The 18,700-nt window shown below is 35.0% G+C and overlaps 1 protein-coding gene and 1 non-coding gene across 2 annotated transcripts in view; both read right to left on the bottom strand.

Annotated features, from left to right (window-relative positions):
- Positions 1–1,091: 1,091 nt before the first annotated feature.
- IPO7 (importin 7) overlaps positions 1,092–18,700 on the bottom strand; it is a 46,691-nt gene continuing 29,082 nt past the window's right edge. The window contains exons 11-25 of the mRNA XM_019456262.2: positions 18,005–18,081; positions 17,734–17,850; positions 15,414–15,503; positions 14,834–14,999; positions 14,520–14,680; positions 12,576–12,704; positions 10,839–10,905; positions 10,634–10,759; positions 10,108–10,205; positions 8,302–8,397; positions 7,421–7,641; positions 7,125–7,330; positions 5,537–5,743; positions 4,114–4,230; positions 1,092–3,244 (exon numbers count right to left, since the gene is read on the bottom strand). Of these exons, the coding sequence (XP_019311807.1) occupies positions 3,147–3,244; positions 4,114–4,230; positions 5,537–5,743; positions 7,125–7,330; positions 7,421–7,641; positions 8,302–8,397; positions 10,108–10,205; positions 10,634–10,759; positions 10,839–10,905; positions 12,576–12,704; positions 14,520–14,680; positions 14,834–14,999; positions 15,414–15,503; positions 17,734–17,850; positions 18,005–18,081 (1,976 nt within the window). The 3' untranslated portion in view covers positions 1,092–3,146. The remainder of the gene's footprint in view (positions 3,245–4,113; positions 4,231–5,536; positions 5,744–7,124; positions 7,331–7,420; positions 7,642–8,301; positions 8,398–10,107; positions 10,206–10,633; positions 10,760–10,838; positions 10,906–12,575; positions 12,705–14,519; positions 14,681–14,833; positions 15,000–15,413; positions 15,504–17,733; positions 17,851–18,004; positions 18,082–18,700) is intronic.
- On the bottom strand, positions 15,082–15,265 carry LOC128776325 (small nucleolar RNA SNORA23). The gene has a single exon (XR_008421401.1). It is a non-coding gene; the product is annotated as a small nucleolar RNA SNORA23 (small nucleolar RNA).

An 18,700-nucleotide genomic window follows, 5' to 3' on the forward strand; every position in this document is an offset into this window, starting at 1 on the left:
TACATACTGATAAAATCCCGGATTTCTAGCTGGGTATCTAGTTTCCCTTTGTAAGAACCACATGCACCAAAGTGCAATTCCAAGAGTGGCCAACCTCATCAAGGGTAAAATCTAGATTTAGGCATGCTAATAAAGATTCACAGATAATCTTCACCAGAACTTAAAAGTATACAGAACAAAACTGACATTTTTATAATGGATAGGTTTTAATGTAATTTTAGGTCATTCATTTTACAAACATTTATGGAATGCCTACTATGCTTAAGGCATTGTGTTAGATCTTCCCAAAGATGTGGTTTAGTCCTATTAATACAGTTCTTAATGACCTTTTCTTCATGCTTGCTTCAGGGCCTACATCTGGGGCTGAATAAAGGCATATAGTCATAGGGTTGTGGTTTGGCCACCCCTGCTCTACACTCTGTGGTCTTTTCCAGAGGTGAGCACAGCAATCACTATCTTGATAAAGTGTGTAGCTTAGTAATCACCATTTATACCTGGAGAGAAACAGATTAACTTTTTTAAACAATGATAAATGAATACATTTTTAAAAAATAGATGGTTTAAGTTTACCCAAAAGTGAAGTTTCTATGCTTTCGTTGAAAGCCGTTAAACAAAACAAAAATTGAAACCTAAACCAAATCATAATTAACTTCTAGAAATTAAAAAGTTTAAGTTATAGGTTAGCGAAACTGTGGAAAAGGCTGTATGTTGAATAAATAGTATCTACATGCAACCAATTACAAGTCTGTAAATACTCTTGAAGTTATCCAAAGTTCTACAACCTTGTCCAGAAGCACTGACAAATACCCAGGTGCATAATCTGTAAAAAAAAAAAAAACAAACCACCTATAATTTGATGTTAAATTTAAGGAAATACTGTGAATAACTGAGATATATATATTTGATACATTAGAAACTAACGCTGGAGTACTAGTTAATATTCACGTAATTTAATTTTAAGGTCTTTACTTTCAATTAAAATCTGTAAATGGAGATTAGATTGTATGACAGAGGAGACAATAAAAATTCTCAAAGACATAACAATACGTTTTCTTGGAATAAAAGCTCAGCAAATGAGAATTTTCATACTGTGCATGGGAATAACTAAAACCTTTATTAGATATGGTTTTCCAATAACAATGTGAAAATTGGAATTATCAATTCAAAGAGCATTGAAGTCTGAAATTTAAAAAAGTAGACTAGATATTAAGGGATAAAAGGTAAAGGAAGACGAAAATGTTTAATACTATTCAATATATCCCCTCTGTACACAATGTTGCATATATACAACTACTCCATTTTAATTTTATTGATTTTTATATAATAGTGAAATCCCCTTAAGCAACCTAGGGTATACAGATGGTGTCCAACTTGGGGGAAAAAAGTAGAAACACACTTGATTAACAGTTTTCACCCACACATTTTAGACAGACAGATTTTTTTTCTTTTTTTGCCAAGATTTTCATAGTAAATTCATAAATATAGGAAATACTTTCACTCCTTCAGTGTTAAAATAGAAAACCACACAGTGCCAACAGTAGTGGCTTAATTATTGGCATACAAGAAAAGCACAACACCAATGGGTTTTCTTCATTACGCATTTTAAATATCAATATGTGCATTTGTTTCATTTTTACAATTATAAATTTCCTAGTCTGTTATAGACAACAGCATTTAATAGTTTTGAATCCATTGAGATGTTGCTTTCAATTTGAAATATTGTGTGTATACATGTATATAAAAAAATAACCCAATGTATGATTCATCTGACAGATGTTCAAGATCAATAAAGGCTTATTTTTGAACATGCAGTTAGGAGAGAGGGAAGCAAGCCAACCTCTCCATTGTCTTTGTTGCTGGCTTGTTTTTGCAGTGGTATCAATAGTGGTTTTTGGAGGGAACCGTGTGCCTTCAGCCTATCTATCTAAGATCAGATACCACAATCAACAAGAGGGGTAGGAGAGATAAGGAGAGGAGGATATGGGCAGGTATTAAATGTTAAATTTTAGAAGTGTGCATTTTGCACTGTTTCCAGATACAGGATAAAAACAGGCCAATAAGGAAAAAGTTTTATAATTAGGAAAAAACTGCCATCAAATCAAGACATAATAGCCGAATTAAGTTCTTTTAATAGATTGCATATATAGATGTTTAACCATACTCTTTTATCAACTCTTTAAGAGTAGAACTTTATATCCAATTTACATGCTTCAAATATCACCTTTCTTATTTGATACAGTAAGGTCTTGTATCCAAGTATCCACTTGTACACTGAGAGCTTTAAGAAAAAACAGGACACAGAGGGAGTTGCCATTTTTTAGCAGCAATGAAATATCACTAACCCCTTTTAACATACCGAATTCAAGTCACTATCAGAGGTGAGTGCACCACAAAGTCACCAGGTACAAAATTGCTAGTTCATTTTTAAATTAATAACTTGAAATTACCCCTGCCCCCCACCCCATTACATCCCTTCTTTTTATAAACAGCAAACATTTTGCTATTTTATACATAGGCTAGCAGGCTTGTTTCAATATGAAAGTGCTAATTCATTTACAGATTTGTTTTAATCAGTTATGTAGTGCTACAATAAATGTTCAATAATCTACATAGGAACAATCTTTGATGAATGAAAATGATGAAGATTGAATAAGGCTATCGATTACCTTATCTTATTTACATATAAAGAATAGATACCCAATGGTGAGGAAGAGACAGAAATCGGACAAATACTCATAGGTATAAAAATTACATCTACCTTTGAGCTTATACTGTAAATGAGACATTTTAAATAGTCCTGTAGCCCATGCCTATTTTTTCCTCAGAAAAAGAAAAGCTGCCTTCATGACATCCCCTCGTTTCAGATTTCCACAGTGTCACTTGAACTTTCAGTCAGAATCTTACTTTCTTCAAAAAATAAAGAAAATACAGCCCCCAAATTACCTCCCTCCCCCTCCCCCCTGCTGAAATCCCTCTGGTTTCTTTTTCAGTGCCAAGTTGCATGATCAGGTCCCACCTCCTGGGTTTTTTTGTCCATCTATTGATCAATTAGTTTAGAGTAGATAACATGAACCAGTTCTGGAACCGCTACTAGGAGGAACACAAGCTCTTCACTACAATCACACAGCAGGAAACAAAGTGATAATTCAATTCATCCCTGGTGCCGGGCCTCCAAAATTGAAAGAACTTGGCACAACTGGAGCACTGAATTTGTATCCTCCATGCTTCTCAATCATTTTGGATTCTAAAAAAACAAGTACGTGGAAGTTTAATAGAGTATTTGATCTTCTTACTACTTTGAAGAAGAGAAGAAATTGACAGACATTAACAAAAGCTTATTAACCCACTAGTATTAGCTAGGAAGTTCCAAAGTTGTCCTCTTCCCCCTTCTCTTACATAGAAATAAAAGAGGGGTACATTATATGGAGAAGATAAACTCTACTGTTGTATGCTATAGACATTAGCCAACTTTCACTTTCTGATGTTAAAAAAATTTTTTTAATAAACCTTTTTGAGTCAAATACTAAATCAGGATTTAGTCTTCAAAGGGAGTAACAGCCAATGAATCTAGTGTTGGCAAATCCAAATATAAAATACCTTAATAAGAAGCTATGCTTTCTCTATAAGGAGGATACTTCTTTTTATATTAAACTAGTTTGACTAATGGTATTAAAACCTACAGAAAATTGTTAGGCTATATATTATCTAAAATGTCCTTTTCTAAAATGCATACTGAAATGTTTAAAGATGCCAAGATGTGATGATGTCTGGGATTTCCTTTAATATATTTCTAAGAAAATGCATAGTTGTCATAACCTAAAAACTTGTTTACACTTTTAATAGAACTTTCTACTATCAAGCCATCACCGTAAGCTTAAGCAACTTTATCAAAGCTATTGTATACTGAAAGTAGTCTCCGATTACACTTAAAATCAGTGCACTATGGGTAAAAACAATTCATTTCTTTATTCCTTCACATTTCCTTCCTTCAGAATTCCTATCACCTGCAACAATTGTAGCTTTTATATAATTTTAAATCATTTAATATAAAGATTTTAAAGCTCTATCAAGTCATTAATTGCATTAAAGAGGGGTTGTGGTCAATTGACATACCATGGGCTGCTCTTCTTTGATCAGCCAGAGTTGCTATATCCTGTAACTGTTTTCTTTGCTCTTCATTAAGACCATGAGTCAAAGCCTGATACCACACAGGATTACGATTTTGTATAGCTATCAAAAAGAAAACAAGGGGAAAAAGGGATATTATGAGAGACCTGGTAGTTCCTTTCTATTCTGTTCCTTCTACTTCACCTCCAATACTGACATTCTGATCTACTTTATATTTTCCCAATAATAAGTGAAGTTACTTTATTTGTGATAGGGAGGAAAAATTCTGGTTTGGCTTATGCCTCAAAAAAATCTAATCATTCTCATAATTTATATCTCTAAGCAAATAAAGAATCAGAACTGAAACCAGGTCTTATATAATTAAGTAATAGAGTAGGGAAACTTTACAAGTACCTCAACCATTTAAAAGATTCAGAGTTAGGGGTGCCTGGGGGCTCAGTCAGCTGAGTGTCTGACTTCAGCTCAGGTCATGATCTCACAGTTTGTGGGTTTGAGCACTACATTGGGCTCTGTGCTATCAGCTCAGAGCTTGGAGCCTGCTTCAGATTCTGTGTCTACTTCTCTCTCTGCTCTTCCCCTACTCATGCTCTGTCTCTCTCAAAAATAAATGAACATTAAAAAATAATAATAATAAAATAAAAGATTCAGAGTTAAAAGCAACTTGAAAATGATCAACTTGAAAAGCTATTGTGTTTCTGTAACCTTGTATCAAAAATGATTTGTCATGGGATTGGAAGAGTAATGCCTTGGTTATCAGAAAATTTATTCTACATCAAAGTTCTCATATAGAACTGACAGTCAACATAGTCGTTAACTGTGGAGAAAAGGGTGTTTCAAATATAGTGCCAATTTGAATTTCTTAAGCTGGATGGAACACTGATGTTATATTTTGTTGAAGTCCAAGTAAAAGATGGTAAAGCCACATACAATGTGCTACAGGAAAAAAGAAAAGGGATTCTAAGACCACTAATGTTAAAAATGGTCAAATTCTCCAAAGTTCATTATGGTTTTGGCCAGGAAAAAAAAGATACACAAATACACAAACACACAACAAACAGATGTAAGAGTGGATACCTCTGGAAAATGCTGAAAGGCTAGGAATCAGAAGTGGGAAAGAGGAACTGTCATTGTATAAACTTTGAACTACACCATTTTCTTATAATGTGCATGTTTCAGCGTGACAATCTAAATAAAAGTAAAATAATAAAATGAGGCAATACTCTGAAACTCTATGGTAACAGGAGAAGTGACTTTGTATACTTTAGCTACCAATCCCTAAATCATATTCTAGTTTGGGTTTGATATACCTAAATCCCTTCTTTAAGTGACAGACACAAACAAGAACAGATGGATTCAGGAAAATGGATCATATAGACCTAGCTGAGTTACATATAACAAGTTGACTTACTTTGAAATATAGCTTTAAATATCTGATACTCATCAACAGGGTTATCTTCATCATCAATGATTGTGGAATAGCCTTCCAGAGCAGTCTCCTCAGCATCATCCTCTTCCCAGTCTTCATCATCTCCATCTTCCCCTGCTTGCTTAGCCAAAATCTCCAAATATTCTTGCCCATCTTCATCAATATCATCTTCATCACTCCCCAGTTCCTCTACCACAGAGTCATAAATAGGTGCGTTTGTTAACAGTATTCTGTTACTCAACAAAGTGACAGTGACCACAGTCAATAAATTACAAATCACAATTGAATAAATTCAAGTTTCAGGAAGTAGCGTTTAAATACTCAGCAACAGGGGCACTTGGTTAGGTGTCCAACTCTTGATTTTGGCTCATGATCTCATGGTTTGTGAGACCAAGCCCTGTGTCAGGCTCTGTGCTGACAGTGCAGAACCTGCTTGAGATTCTCTCTCTGCCCTTTCCCTGCTCACATGCACGCTCTCTCAAAATAATGAAACAAATTATATATATATGTATATATATAAAATCAGCAATAGAATAAAAAATTTCTTTTAAATTTTATTTATGTATTTTTAATGTTTATTTATTTTTGAGACAGAGCATGAATGGGAGAGGGACAGAGAGAGAGGGAGACACAGAATCCGAAGCAGGCTCCAGGCTCTGAGCTGTCAGCACAGAGCCCGACGTGGGGCTCAAACTCACGGACCGTGAGATCATGACCTGAGCCGAAGTCGGACGCTTAACCGACTGAGCCACCCAGGCGCCCCTAGAATAAAAAATTTCTCATAGAAATCCCAAGAAACCCAACCACAATTCTTAATACTAGAGGTCTGAAAAAGGATTACATAATATGAGATTCAGCACTTATTGTTCTCTGGAACTTATGGTATATACCAAACCAAATGCCAATAAAAAAATTACAGGGGCGCCTGGGTGGCTCAGTCGGTTGAGTGTCCGACTTCGGCTCAGGTCATGATCTCACAGCTTGTGGGTTCGAGCCCCGCGTCGGGCTCTGTGCTGACTGCTCAGAGCCTGGAGCCTGTTTCAGATTCTGTGTCTCCCTCTCTCTCTGACCCTCCCCCGTTCATGCTCTGTCTCAAAAATAAATAAAACGTTAAAAAAAAAATTAAAAAAAAAAAAAAAATTACAGTTTATGTTATATCCATAGAGTAGCTTTTGGGAGTTTGTTTTTGTTTTTTAAACCATTACCCAACTTTCTATCAATTTATACTCTTATAGTCTAGTGTTCTACAGATGAAATGTATTAGCCAACATCTAATTGACTTAATTTTATAGTGTAGGTATACTTAGGTGTTAGCGCTAACAGACGATAGATGTTTGCCCACACTAAAAACCATAAATGCCTAGAACTGCTTTACATGTTGGAGATCTATCCAAAGTTCCTGCCTTCATACACCTTACTCTATTTGGAAGATAAGGCAGTCTTTCTATGAATGAATGAACATGAAAGCATTAGGCTATGATCCATATTTCTTTAGGAGACGGGCTAAAAAACAAGTCCAATGATATTTTGAAGTTGGTAAGTCTGGCTTCCTCCACCACAAATTCCTTACCGGTTTCATCATCATCTTCAGCTTCATCATCATCATCACTGTCATTTTCGTGTTCTGCATGGCAAGCATATGCTCTTTTTAATCCATTAAATAAAAGGATAAAAGCTGGCAAAATCTGTCCAGAAACCTGATTTAAAACTTGTGGTATTTGTTCCATATCAATAAGAGCACACAGGCCCAGAACACACATCTTTCTGTCGTGAAGCCTAAAAAATGAATAAAATATTTTCTTTTTTTTTAATAAGCAGAGTTTCTCACCAAGTTAAATAAACAAAGATCCAATGTATGTCACTTACCCCAAGAAACAATCAACATCATTAAGCCACTGTGTAATAAAATGATTTGTAACTGGTTCAACATTATTAGGGAAACGAAGATTTTCTAAGGTGTTCAGAAGGAGATGTGGATTATAATACAAAGCTGCAATGGCAACTTGCAGGCACATTGTCCGAAGTTCACTTGTCTTCACCTCTCTTGTCAGTCTCTCTAAAGCTGCTTCCACAAATAAGGGAATGCACTATAAAGAGCAAAATATTCCAAAACTGTTAATAGTAATCTAACCATCCTACCCATATTAACTTGTTGCCTCAACCAACTTCTTTTTATCCCCATTGGATGACCCAATAGTTTGTATTGTTGAGGGATTCACTGAGAAATCTAACTTTAGAGAAGACAAATCTTCACTGAGCCTCACCACAATAGCCAGGTGGATTCACAATATTCTTACTAATAACCTTATTGTAGTAATCACTCCACAATATATATGTATCAATTCATCATATTACACACCTTAAACTTATATGACATTATATTTGAATTATATCAATAGAGCTGGAAAAAAAACTCCTACTGAAACTGACCATGGAAATTTAACAACTAAATCTTTCTTACTGCGAAGTAATAATGTGGCAAACAATACTCCCACAGCATACTATAAAAAAAAAAATCTCACTCTGCATGATAACAAGTAGCCATAAAACTTGTCATATTTTCAGACATACTAAACATATGATCATTATATATTAACTTTAAGCCAACAATTAAAAAAATGTTATCTACAGTGTCATAATAAATAACATACAAAATATACAAAAAATACCCCAAAAGAAAAAAACTGGAGGGAAAGATTCTCTCTCTGAAGCCTCAAATAGGAAACATTAATCATTGCCTCACTGACCTGGTCAATGCCACGCCCTTTGCACTGTAGAATGATGACCTCTAACAATTTTGCTGCATGACACTCTGCATCTTCTCCTGCAACTCCTGTAAGAACCTGATCAATACAGAATATAAAACTGCAATGAGTCATCATGAAACCTTTAAATCAAGGAATTTCTCTGTCCCCTGTCTAGTCTCTGGAGTTTTTCTTAAGATATTCTAATTCATATATATGATTGCAATATTTATTACACAGACTATAATCTAAAACAACAGTGAGGATTTGGGAATTACTGGTTGGTCTTATTTTAGCACTCTTACCTCCTGGTCTAATCAAATCACTTCCCCTATAGTGTCATTCTGGATTATTGCATGTTGAAAACTACTATCTTCTCATACAACCCTGGTAGCTAAAGCACCATACCTTTCTTAAGGATATCTGGCTCTTATGTAAAGTGAAAATAAAAAAAGAAAGAAAGAAATAATAAATTTTAAGAAGCTAACATTGCTAGGAAAGCCTCTCACAAAATAAAAAATAGTGTCACTGAAGTGAGAGAGAAGAAAAGGCAGCCTGTTGATGGCAAATGCTGTGCCCAGACAAGAAATTTTTGGACTTGTGCTAGTTAGCGTTAGAGGACTCGAAGTGTTAAGGATAACTTCTGGAAAAGGCAAATAAATGGTATGGATATCAATATTCCCAGAGTAGTAACATAAACTGTGTAACTGGCAATAAATAATAGTATACCAGATAATGATTTTGTGATGAAATGTTCAAAAAGAAAAGGATCAACGAGACAAGCCCATCTAAAAAATGCCATAGAACAAAATCATTTTTTTAAATGCTTGGTATTAAACACCCTGCTGCCTCTCAACACTGATAGAACTGCAAATGCTACTCAATTATATTGACTGATACTGAAGGACCCCAATTCAAAGATTTTATTCCCTACCTTCTGTTTAAGAAAAACATTATATAAAACTAACTAACTAACTGGGGTGCCTGGGTGGCTCAGTCCATTAAATGTCCAACTTCTGATTTTGGCTCAGGCCGTGATCTCACCGTTTGTGGGTTCAAGCCCTGAATCGGGTTCTGTGCTTGGGATTCTCTCTCTCTCTCTCTCTCTCTCTGCTCCTCCCCAACTCATGCTCTCTCTCTCTCAAAAATTAATAAACATAAAAAAAAAGTTACATTCACCATACACTTACTTGTGATTTTCCAAGAAATGGCACAGTACTATTTGACTTTCATTTTAAATAAATCCTTGACTTTTGCTTTGGATTCTGTGTCTCCCTCTCTCTCTGCCCTTCCCATGCCCACACTGTCTCTCTCTCTCTCTCTCTCACTCAAAAATAAACAAACATTATAAAAAAAAAATCCTTGGCTTTTACAATCTTGCTATTTACTAAATAACTTCCGTATAGTCTCCATAAACCTGTAACCTCCAAGAATTTTCTTTATAATAAACACTTCTAACTATTCCTGATCGTTTCAAGTATCTCTCAAATCAGTGGATTCTTTCCTTCTTTTGAATCAAAGCCTAGCAAAGAACTAGGCTAAGGTAAGTAAGTTCCAGGCACTCTAAAATTCAAAAAAATTTGTAACTCCAATTAAATGTCAGGGCAGACAGAAGACAAACACTTGTCAAAGCCATTACTGTGGCATCTAGAACCCAGTCTTTTTTAATTTATAGCTTTTAAAGCCCTTATTCTGTCAGACTCATATATTTGCCATAATGTATCATGTACCTTCATTCTTCACAATTTCATACTTTTTGTAGTACCAGCCTGATGAAATATATCCTTACATTTACTAAAAATGACCTACCTTTTTACACATACTATATATCATTTCAAGATACTTGGTATCCGACAGAAGTGTGTCTGTATCAACTGTTACGTAATTATGAAGCAGAGGCATCATATCTGTATTAATAAAAAGCATAAAAACATTAAAAATGAATTAAACCAAAAAATTAATAAAATTTAAATATCTTTACTAATATAAATGCTTTGTTTCTGAAAAAATCTCCTTAGAAAAAGAAAGCAAATATGAGACTGTCTGGTCCCTTATAGTTGGTCTGTATTATACAAAGATGATTATTATACAAAAAAGACTAATAGGGGGCAGGAAGGTGAGAATATGTGTTAAAGAAAACAAACCTAAAAGGATAACTAAATCAAATATAAAATGGGTATCAATGTTATTGTCCTTGAGCATTAACTGCTATTGATAACATCTAAACAATGGAGCACTTATAATATTCAAAAGCATATGTTTAAGTTATATACTAAAAATGAATCAAATTGGGGGAAATCCTCAGTATTTCTACTGAGTTACTGACTTGACTTACCTGTAAAGTAATCAAACCCATCTTGCTGAAAAACCTCAAACACCAAAGGTAGTAGCTGCCACATTTGTGGAGATACTTGTTGACAAGTCAAACTATGTGCTAAAGAGAAGATCTCCTCATAGAATTCTAAAAGAGAGTATGGAGTCATTAGGACAATGCTTGCTGATGTAAAAAAGCAGCAAATTTTAAACACAGAGGTATATACCTAAGACATGCTGTTGTAAAACAGTTCCAATGACCTGTAAGCAGATGCCCTCAAGCTGCTGGGTTATCTGAAAGAGGAGAAAACAAATTGTATGTAACTGTCCCACACCACTGAATAAATTATTAAATAACATAAATATAATTCACTGCTTATTGAAATATATAGTATTTTAAGAAATCATTTTAAATCTTTGTTTTGAAGTGACTCATAAAATTGTGGGTCAATAAGGAATTTAAATTTAATGAAATACCATTATGATGAAACAAACAAAAGCAATAATGTGTAGTTTACCTAAAAAGGAAAACATAATATCCTAGGAAAATGTAAATAATTATGAAAATAAAGGAGCCACATCATTTTGCAAATAGATTACAGACCTTTTTGTGTTTATATATAGATTATCGCAGTCCAGACATCACTGTCAGTGGCTTACAGCAAAATTATTTGAAAGAAGGCATTATTTCTACCACTCCAATGCTTAAGTCACCTCTATTTATGTAATTACAGTAGATATAGTGAACCATGCCCCAAGCCATTTAAGAAAGACTGAAAATACAAATTGCTCTTTAATTGTCATTATGGTCCTCAATCAGATCCCAAATCCCTGGAAGACATCAGAATGTTTAAAAAGTGGGGAGACGAGACAATAAAATTTACTAATTGGGTATAGAACCAGGACATCCATTTCAAATACATATACTTACAACATTTTCAACTCTTCAAATATATAGTGAAAACTGATTTGTTAACCATAAGGCAGCTACAGAATTCCTCATGGCTTCTACCTATTTCCAATTACAATATAGAATATAAATAGCTTACAAAAAATTTCATATTGCAAAAGGCAATTCACAGATAACCTGAAAACATGATTTATGCATATAAATATCTGCACTGGAATTCTAAACACTAAATTCAGGACACTGGTTATTTCTAAGGGAAAGAAGTAGGGAAATAAGATTGGGAAGTGGTACCCCAAGGGCCTCAATTACATCTATCTGAAACTGCTTTTCTTATTAGAAATAAGGTTTAAAGGATATCCTACGAAATTTTAAAATCTAATATACTTAGGTGGTGGTTAAAGGGTATTATTGGTTTTGTTTTTCTCTTTCTTTATCCTTTATGTTTTAAATTATTTCATTTTTATTTTTTTTTTAATGGTTATTTAATTTGAGGGGCATGCCTGGGTGGCTCAGACAGTTAAATATTCGACTCTTGATTTCGGTTCAGGTCATGATCTCACAGTTCATGGGTTTGATGCCCACATTGGGCTCTGCACTGACAGTGCGGAGCCTTTTTGGGATCTTCTCTCTACCTCCCCCACTTGCTCTCTCAAAAATAAATAAATAAACTTTAAAAATATATGAAGTTTATTTGAGAAAGTATGCATGTGAGCTGGGCAGGGACAAAGAGTCAAGAGTCAGGAGCTGGGATGCTTAACTGACTGAGCCACTCAGGTGCCCCAAATTATTTCATTAGAAAAAAATTCATGATTACAATTCTCTTTCTAAAAGACAACTATAAAAGAAGAAAACTAGAAAGATGATGGTAATGGTAGCACAACAATGTGTGCTTAAAACCACTGAACTATATACTTAAAAATGGCTAAGATGGTAAATTTTATGTTATGTGTAGTATATCATAATTAAGAAACAAAAGCAGTAGTACAGTTGAAGAATGGCTCTAAATTCCCTAAAACCTGAATCAAAACCTTGTAACACTGGATCATTTTCTTACCTCTTTATGATCTTCAACTACACTAAGAAGTGTGTCAATGGTATTCAGGATTCCCATTGCAGTAACTGCTTTGTCATCACTTCCTTCTTCATCTGGCCCAGTCTGAATTACCTGATTAAATGTCATTGCCTAGGTTCAAAAGAAAATAACTTAGGCTTACCATTAAAGCAGTATAAACACATTTTGGTCTAAAACTTCATTTTTAAAATGTTCTCACTGGGACAGAAAAACCAATCAATATCACCAAACTGGTTAATAATAATTAAGAGCCTGGCTCTACAATCAAACAATATGGCTCTGCGATTTAGTAGGTGACCTTAAAGTTACTTGACCCGTTAGTCCTAACATCTCATTTGAGAAATTTATGATAGAGAACTGTGAGGATTAAAAGAGGCAAGGCATAGAAAGTGCTTAATATTATGAGTATTTTTATTAATTTTACTGGCTAACATTCAACAATGCCCAGATATAGGTATATTAATCAAAGTTTTTTGTTATAAAATTCAATCATTTTCAAAGAAACCTCTGAGAAGTAAAGGGTGGAGTCATAGCTAATAATGCACAGGGTGCCTAGGGGACACAGTCTGTTGAATGTCTGACTTTTCTTTTTATTAATGTTTATTTACTTTTGAAAGAGAGAGAGAGAGAGAGAGAGAGCACGCGCGCACCACGCACATGTGCATGGGAGGGGCAGAGAGAGAGGGAGACAGAATCCCAAGCAGGCTCCATGTTGTCAGCACAGAGCCTGACCCAGGGCTTGAACCCACGAACCATGAGATTATGACCTGAGCTGAAATCAAGAGTTGGACACCTAATCAACTGAGCCACCCAGGCACCCCGAGTGTCTGACTCTTGATTTCTTTTCGGCTGTGTCATGAGTCCAGGGTAGTGGGATTGAGTCCACGCTCAACGTGTAGCCTGCTTGGCATTGTCTCTCTCCCTCTGCCCCTCTCCCCCACTCACACTCTCAATCTCCAAAATATTTTTAAAAGGGGGGAGGGGTGTGCCTGGGTAGTTCAGTTAGTTGAGTGTCCAACTCTTGGTTTTGGCTCAGGTCATCTCACAGCTCTGTGGGTTCAAGCTCCATGGTATTCAAGTACTGCACTGCCAGTGCAGAGCCTGCTGGAGATTCTCTCTCTCCCTCTCTCTAACTCATGCTATCTCTCTCTCAAAATACATGCACTTGAAAAAAAAAAAAAAAAAAAAAAGAAAGGGGGCACCTGGGTGGCTCAGTCGGTTAAGCGTCCGACTTCAGCTCAGGTCACGATCTCACGGTCCGTGAGTTCGAGCCCCGCGTCGGGCTCTGGGCTGATGGCTCAGAGCCTGGAGCCTGCTTCCGATTCTGTGTCTCCCTCTCTCTCTGCCCCACCCCCGTTCAAGCTCTGTCTCTTTCTGTCTCAAAAATAAATAAACGTTAAAAAAAAAAAAAAAAAGAAAGAAAGAAAAACACCCCCCCCCCGCCCCCCACCCCAGTGTGTTTTGGAGGTGTACACTTGAAGGGTGAATCCCAGATCCACCGTTCTAGCTTTGGCAAGTTACTTAACCTTTTCATAGTTCACACTTTCTCTCAGTTAGGAATATTCCTGGGGCGCCTGGGTGGATCAGTTGGTTAAGAACAGATTCTTGATCTCAGCTCAGGTCATGATCTCATGGTTCATGGGTTCGAGCCCCACGTCAGGTTCTGCACTGACACCGCAGAGCCTGCTTGGGATTCTCTCTCCTTCTCTCTCTGTCCCTACCCTGCTTGCAGTCTCTTTCTCTCTCACAATAAACTTAAAAAAAAAAAAAAAAAAAAAAAAAAAGGAATATTCTTCACATAGGACTGTGAAAGTACTAAATGAGCCTAAATATACGTCAGAGGCTTAGAACACTACCTGATACACAGTACACTCTGAAAATATTTGTTGTAAGTAATGAATAAGTGATTGGTTCAAAAAAACATACCAAATGCTGTGTCATTTCTACTGCAATAGGAGTAACTTCTTCACTATACTCGCAGATCATTTTCTGAATTACGTTGGTAAGATCATCATTTTCTGTTTCTCTTATAATATGAAGAAGAGCCTGCATTACAGGTCTGATGAATGGCGTGATGTATTCTTTAGCTGTGAGAAAAAAAAATTGGAAACAAAACTCCTTAAAACCTTATATATATCAAAGAATAAACACAGGCACCTTCACAAGGTATCAAGTTCCTAAGATGCCTTGTACAATTATGTATAAAAACACTGTATTATTTTTGAGATAAAATCCTTTACCCTTTTCTTGATTGCTGATCAACACTTGAAGTGCAATGGCAGCTTCCACTTTCACAGGCATTTCCCTATCATCTATCAGACATCTTCGAGTCAGCTCTAAGGCCGTTTGCAGATTCTGGTCACTTTTGAACTTCACTTCACAAAAGTAGTGAAGAACCCAGCAAGCCTTTTTAAAAAAAATGCAATGAGTTACTATAGATATCCTATATTAAATTGCCACAAGCTACAGTACCTCTATTCCCAAAGTTTTGTGTGTGGGAATCTGGAGGCTGGCCAGTGGTAGAGATGTCCAAAGAGACAACACTAGACCAGTACTATGATCCCAACTTACTCTTTGGCTGCATGATGTTTGTGTGGATAGCAAGATCTGAATGCAAAACACAGGCAGACACTGCTATCAGACACAGATGAAAACTATGCACACATTTTATCAGCCATTTAAATACTTACATGAAACAGGAGTCTAACATGAAATATGGCTTTTAAGGTGAGCATTAAAAAGTTTCCACATAAAAGTCCACATAAGCAGTTATTCATTACAAGACAAAAATGTATAAATTAATACAGCTTTAACACATACCCTCGCTCTCATATAGCCTAGTTCACTGCTGAAGAGAGGGAATACGTGATTCTGCAACATGTATTCCATCTGATCTTTGTAGATCTTTTTCTGTCAATATAAACAACAATTATTTTTGAAAGAATTCCAAATGTAATCATCTTAAATACCAAATAAATACACTAATGTTAAAAATCACTACTGATGTCAAACCATACATTTATTCTGATTCTTTGTACCTCAGTATCAATATCTAATTTTCTCATTCTCAAACGTAACCATCAAAAAACACAGAATACCTTTTCTTTCATCCTTTTACCTCATTTGCTTAGAAAACAATTACACCAAATCTTAACAGTAATTATGTTTGAAGGATGGAAGTGTGGTTAATTTTATTCCTTACCTTATAATAACTATCACAATGAAAAAAACCTCTCTGGAAAAGTTCTAAAGGAATATAACATACACTGAGAAAAGACCTTGCTTTCAAGGTAATCTGGATATCTAAAAAGGCTCTCATTAGTCTCAAAGTAGGGTCTTTTCTAAGTGGTAACAAGCTTTTAAGAGTTCCTGGAATTGCATATTACATCACATTAAAAACTAATAAACACTTCAAGAACTGAAGACTAAGACATGGGAACTAAATGCAATGTGGGATCCTGGACTGGTCATGGACCAGAAAAAAGGACATTAGAGGGAATTCTTGCAAAACATGAAAGGGGTCTGTAAGATTAGTGAATAGTATCCCAGCAACATTAATTTCCTGGTTGTGAGAATTGTGGATGGCTAAGATGGTAGGTAACATTAGGGGAAGAATAATGAGAACTATTTTTGCAATTTTTCTGTGAGTCTAAAATTACCTAAAAATAAAAAGACAGAAAAATCTGAACTTGCCAAGATCACTCACTCAAGATTCCCAGCCTTCCATACAACAAATAACCATTGTCTTTAATTTATAAACTAACAGAAGGATGGATAGACAGATATAGAAAAGCTGAAAAATACACAAAATATACCTACAAATGGTGACATGGAACAAGGTTCCTGGGAGTTGGATGATTCTGTGACTAAATATTTACTTGAAATTTGTTATCATTTATTAGCTTTTAAGCAAAAACAAATTTCAAATTTATGAAGCCAGACACAATGTGTACAATTAAGCTGAGGTTCTTAAACATAAATCTAACCCAGGGTCATTATTTACTAGAAAATTTATGTCACAAAAAGCATGATGTTCCTAAGTTGCAAATGGATACATTCATGTTTATAAATTTCCTTAAAAGATAAGTTTTTCAAAGAGAAAACCCCACTATTTTACAATTACCTTGCAATATGAAAATAACTCCTACAAAAAGAAGTATCTTCAGCATAAGCAGCAAAAGAAAATATTAACTGGACATAATTTCAAAATCATATTAAAACTTGTACTTCAAAGGGCATCAAGTAAAATGATAACCCACAAAATGGCAGAAATACCTGCAAATCATTATAAAAACCATCTAGTATTTAGAATATACAAAGAACTCTTAATAATTCAACAATGAAAAGACAATCCAGTTAAAAGTAGGTAAAGAATTTGAAAATATCTCCAAAGAAGATAAACAATAGCCAATAAGTACATCAAAAATGATTCTCAATGTTGTTAGTCATCAGGGAAATGGAAATCAAAACCACAATGAAATATCATTTGACACCAACTAGGATGGCTATAATAAAAAGGATTGCTAAGAATCAGTGAGGACATAGAAACTGGAACTCTCATACATGGCTGATAAAAATATAAAATGATACACCACTTCAGAAAACAGTCTGGCACTTTCTCAAAACATGACAGCAATTTGAATCCTAGGTATGTATTACCCAAGAGAAGTAAAAATATTACATGCACACAAAAACGTGTATATAAATGATCACAGCTTCAAATGGAAACAATACAAATGTCCATACATCGATGAATGGATAAATACAATGTGGTATATCAATACAATAGAACATTATTTGGCAACAAAAAGGAATGAAGTACTGACACGGGCCACAATATGAACTTTGAAAATATTGTGCTAACTGAAAAAGCCCTACTCCTAATGGAGCACATTCCCTTTACATGAAATGTCCAAAACAGGTAAACCTGTACAGAAGACAAAAAGTAGATTAGGGGTAGCCTAGGGCTGAAAGCTCTGGAAAAAAATGGAATGTGACTGCTAACACTTTTGGGGATGATGGTTATACAACTCTGTGAATAAAACCCACTGAATTATACACTCTAATGGGTGAGCATTATGGTATGTGAATTGTATCTCAATAAAACTGTTAATAAATCACTTGCACACAAAAGAAATACCTTGAGAAGTATTTCAGCTAAAGATCCAATCATATGCAGGGCTCCATCTTTTTTTCGAGGATCAGCATTCGGTTCTGTAAGAATCTGATAGCAAAATCCCATTGTCTTTTGCAGTACCTAGATTAAAAAAGAAAAGTAATACTTAAGTGATTTCCAAACAATCCTTAACAAAAACAAAAAGACAAAATGACTTACATGGCTAACATTAAAAGCTGAGCACACACCTGAACAAATTTTAAATATTAAAGCAAAAGTTACCTAAACAACCTACCTCTTTCCTCTTGCTACAAGCTGTGAACAAAAGTGTTTGGGCAGCGGTAGTAGGAGAAATGAAGTCTTCAAACACATCTAAAGAATAAATTTAAAATTAATACGAAACCCAGTAATTTCAATTTCTTCAACAAACATTTTCACAAAATTTACAAATGATGCTCTGTAAAAAAGACCTTAAAAGTTGTCAGATGGGTATTCTGATAAGTTTATTCTAAATGCTAACTTTTAAGTCCCTTGAAGTTTGCTACAACAGTACCTTTGCAGAAATAAGCACTGCCTTTCAAATCGCTCTCATTTTGTATCTCCTTTATCTCCAAGATGAGGGTGGCGAACTATGGCCCTGGACCAAATCCAGGCCATCAACTGTCTTTCTACTGCCCATAAGATAAGAATTGTTTTTCATACTCTTAAATGGTTGAAAATCAATAAAAATTAAGATTTTGTGATATAAGTAAATAAAAAAGTTGTCTAAATCTACATGCAAGGTATGAAAATGAACCCAGATTCCTACATAATTTTGCAACAGCTTAATTTCATGTCTTTTCTGTACAAATTAAAATGTTAATCCATCAATTTCTCCTAGTGATTATTTTCTTTAATACAAAACACTACAAATGTGAGAATTTCCACAATATGGTCACAAAAGAATAATCTGCAAATACAAAAGATTTTGGTAGGAAGAACTAATACTCAA

This window comes from Panthera pardus, unplaced genomic scaffold, assembly GCF_024362965.1.
Source record: "Panthera pardus isolate Hobbes unplaced genomic scaffold, ASM2436296v1 HiC_scaffold_12, whole genome shotgun sequence".
NCBI lineage: Eukaryota > Metazoa > Chordata > Mammalia > Carnivora > Felidae > Panthera > Panthera pardus.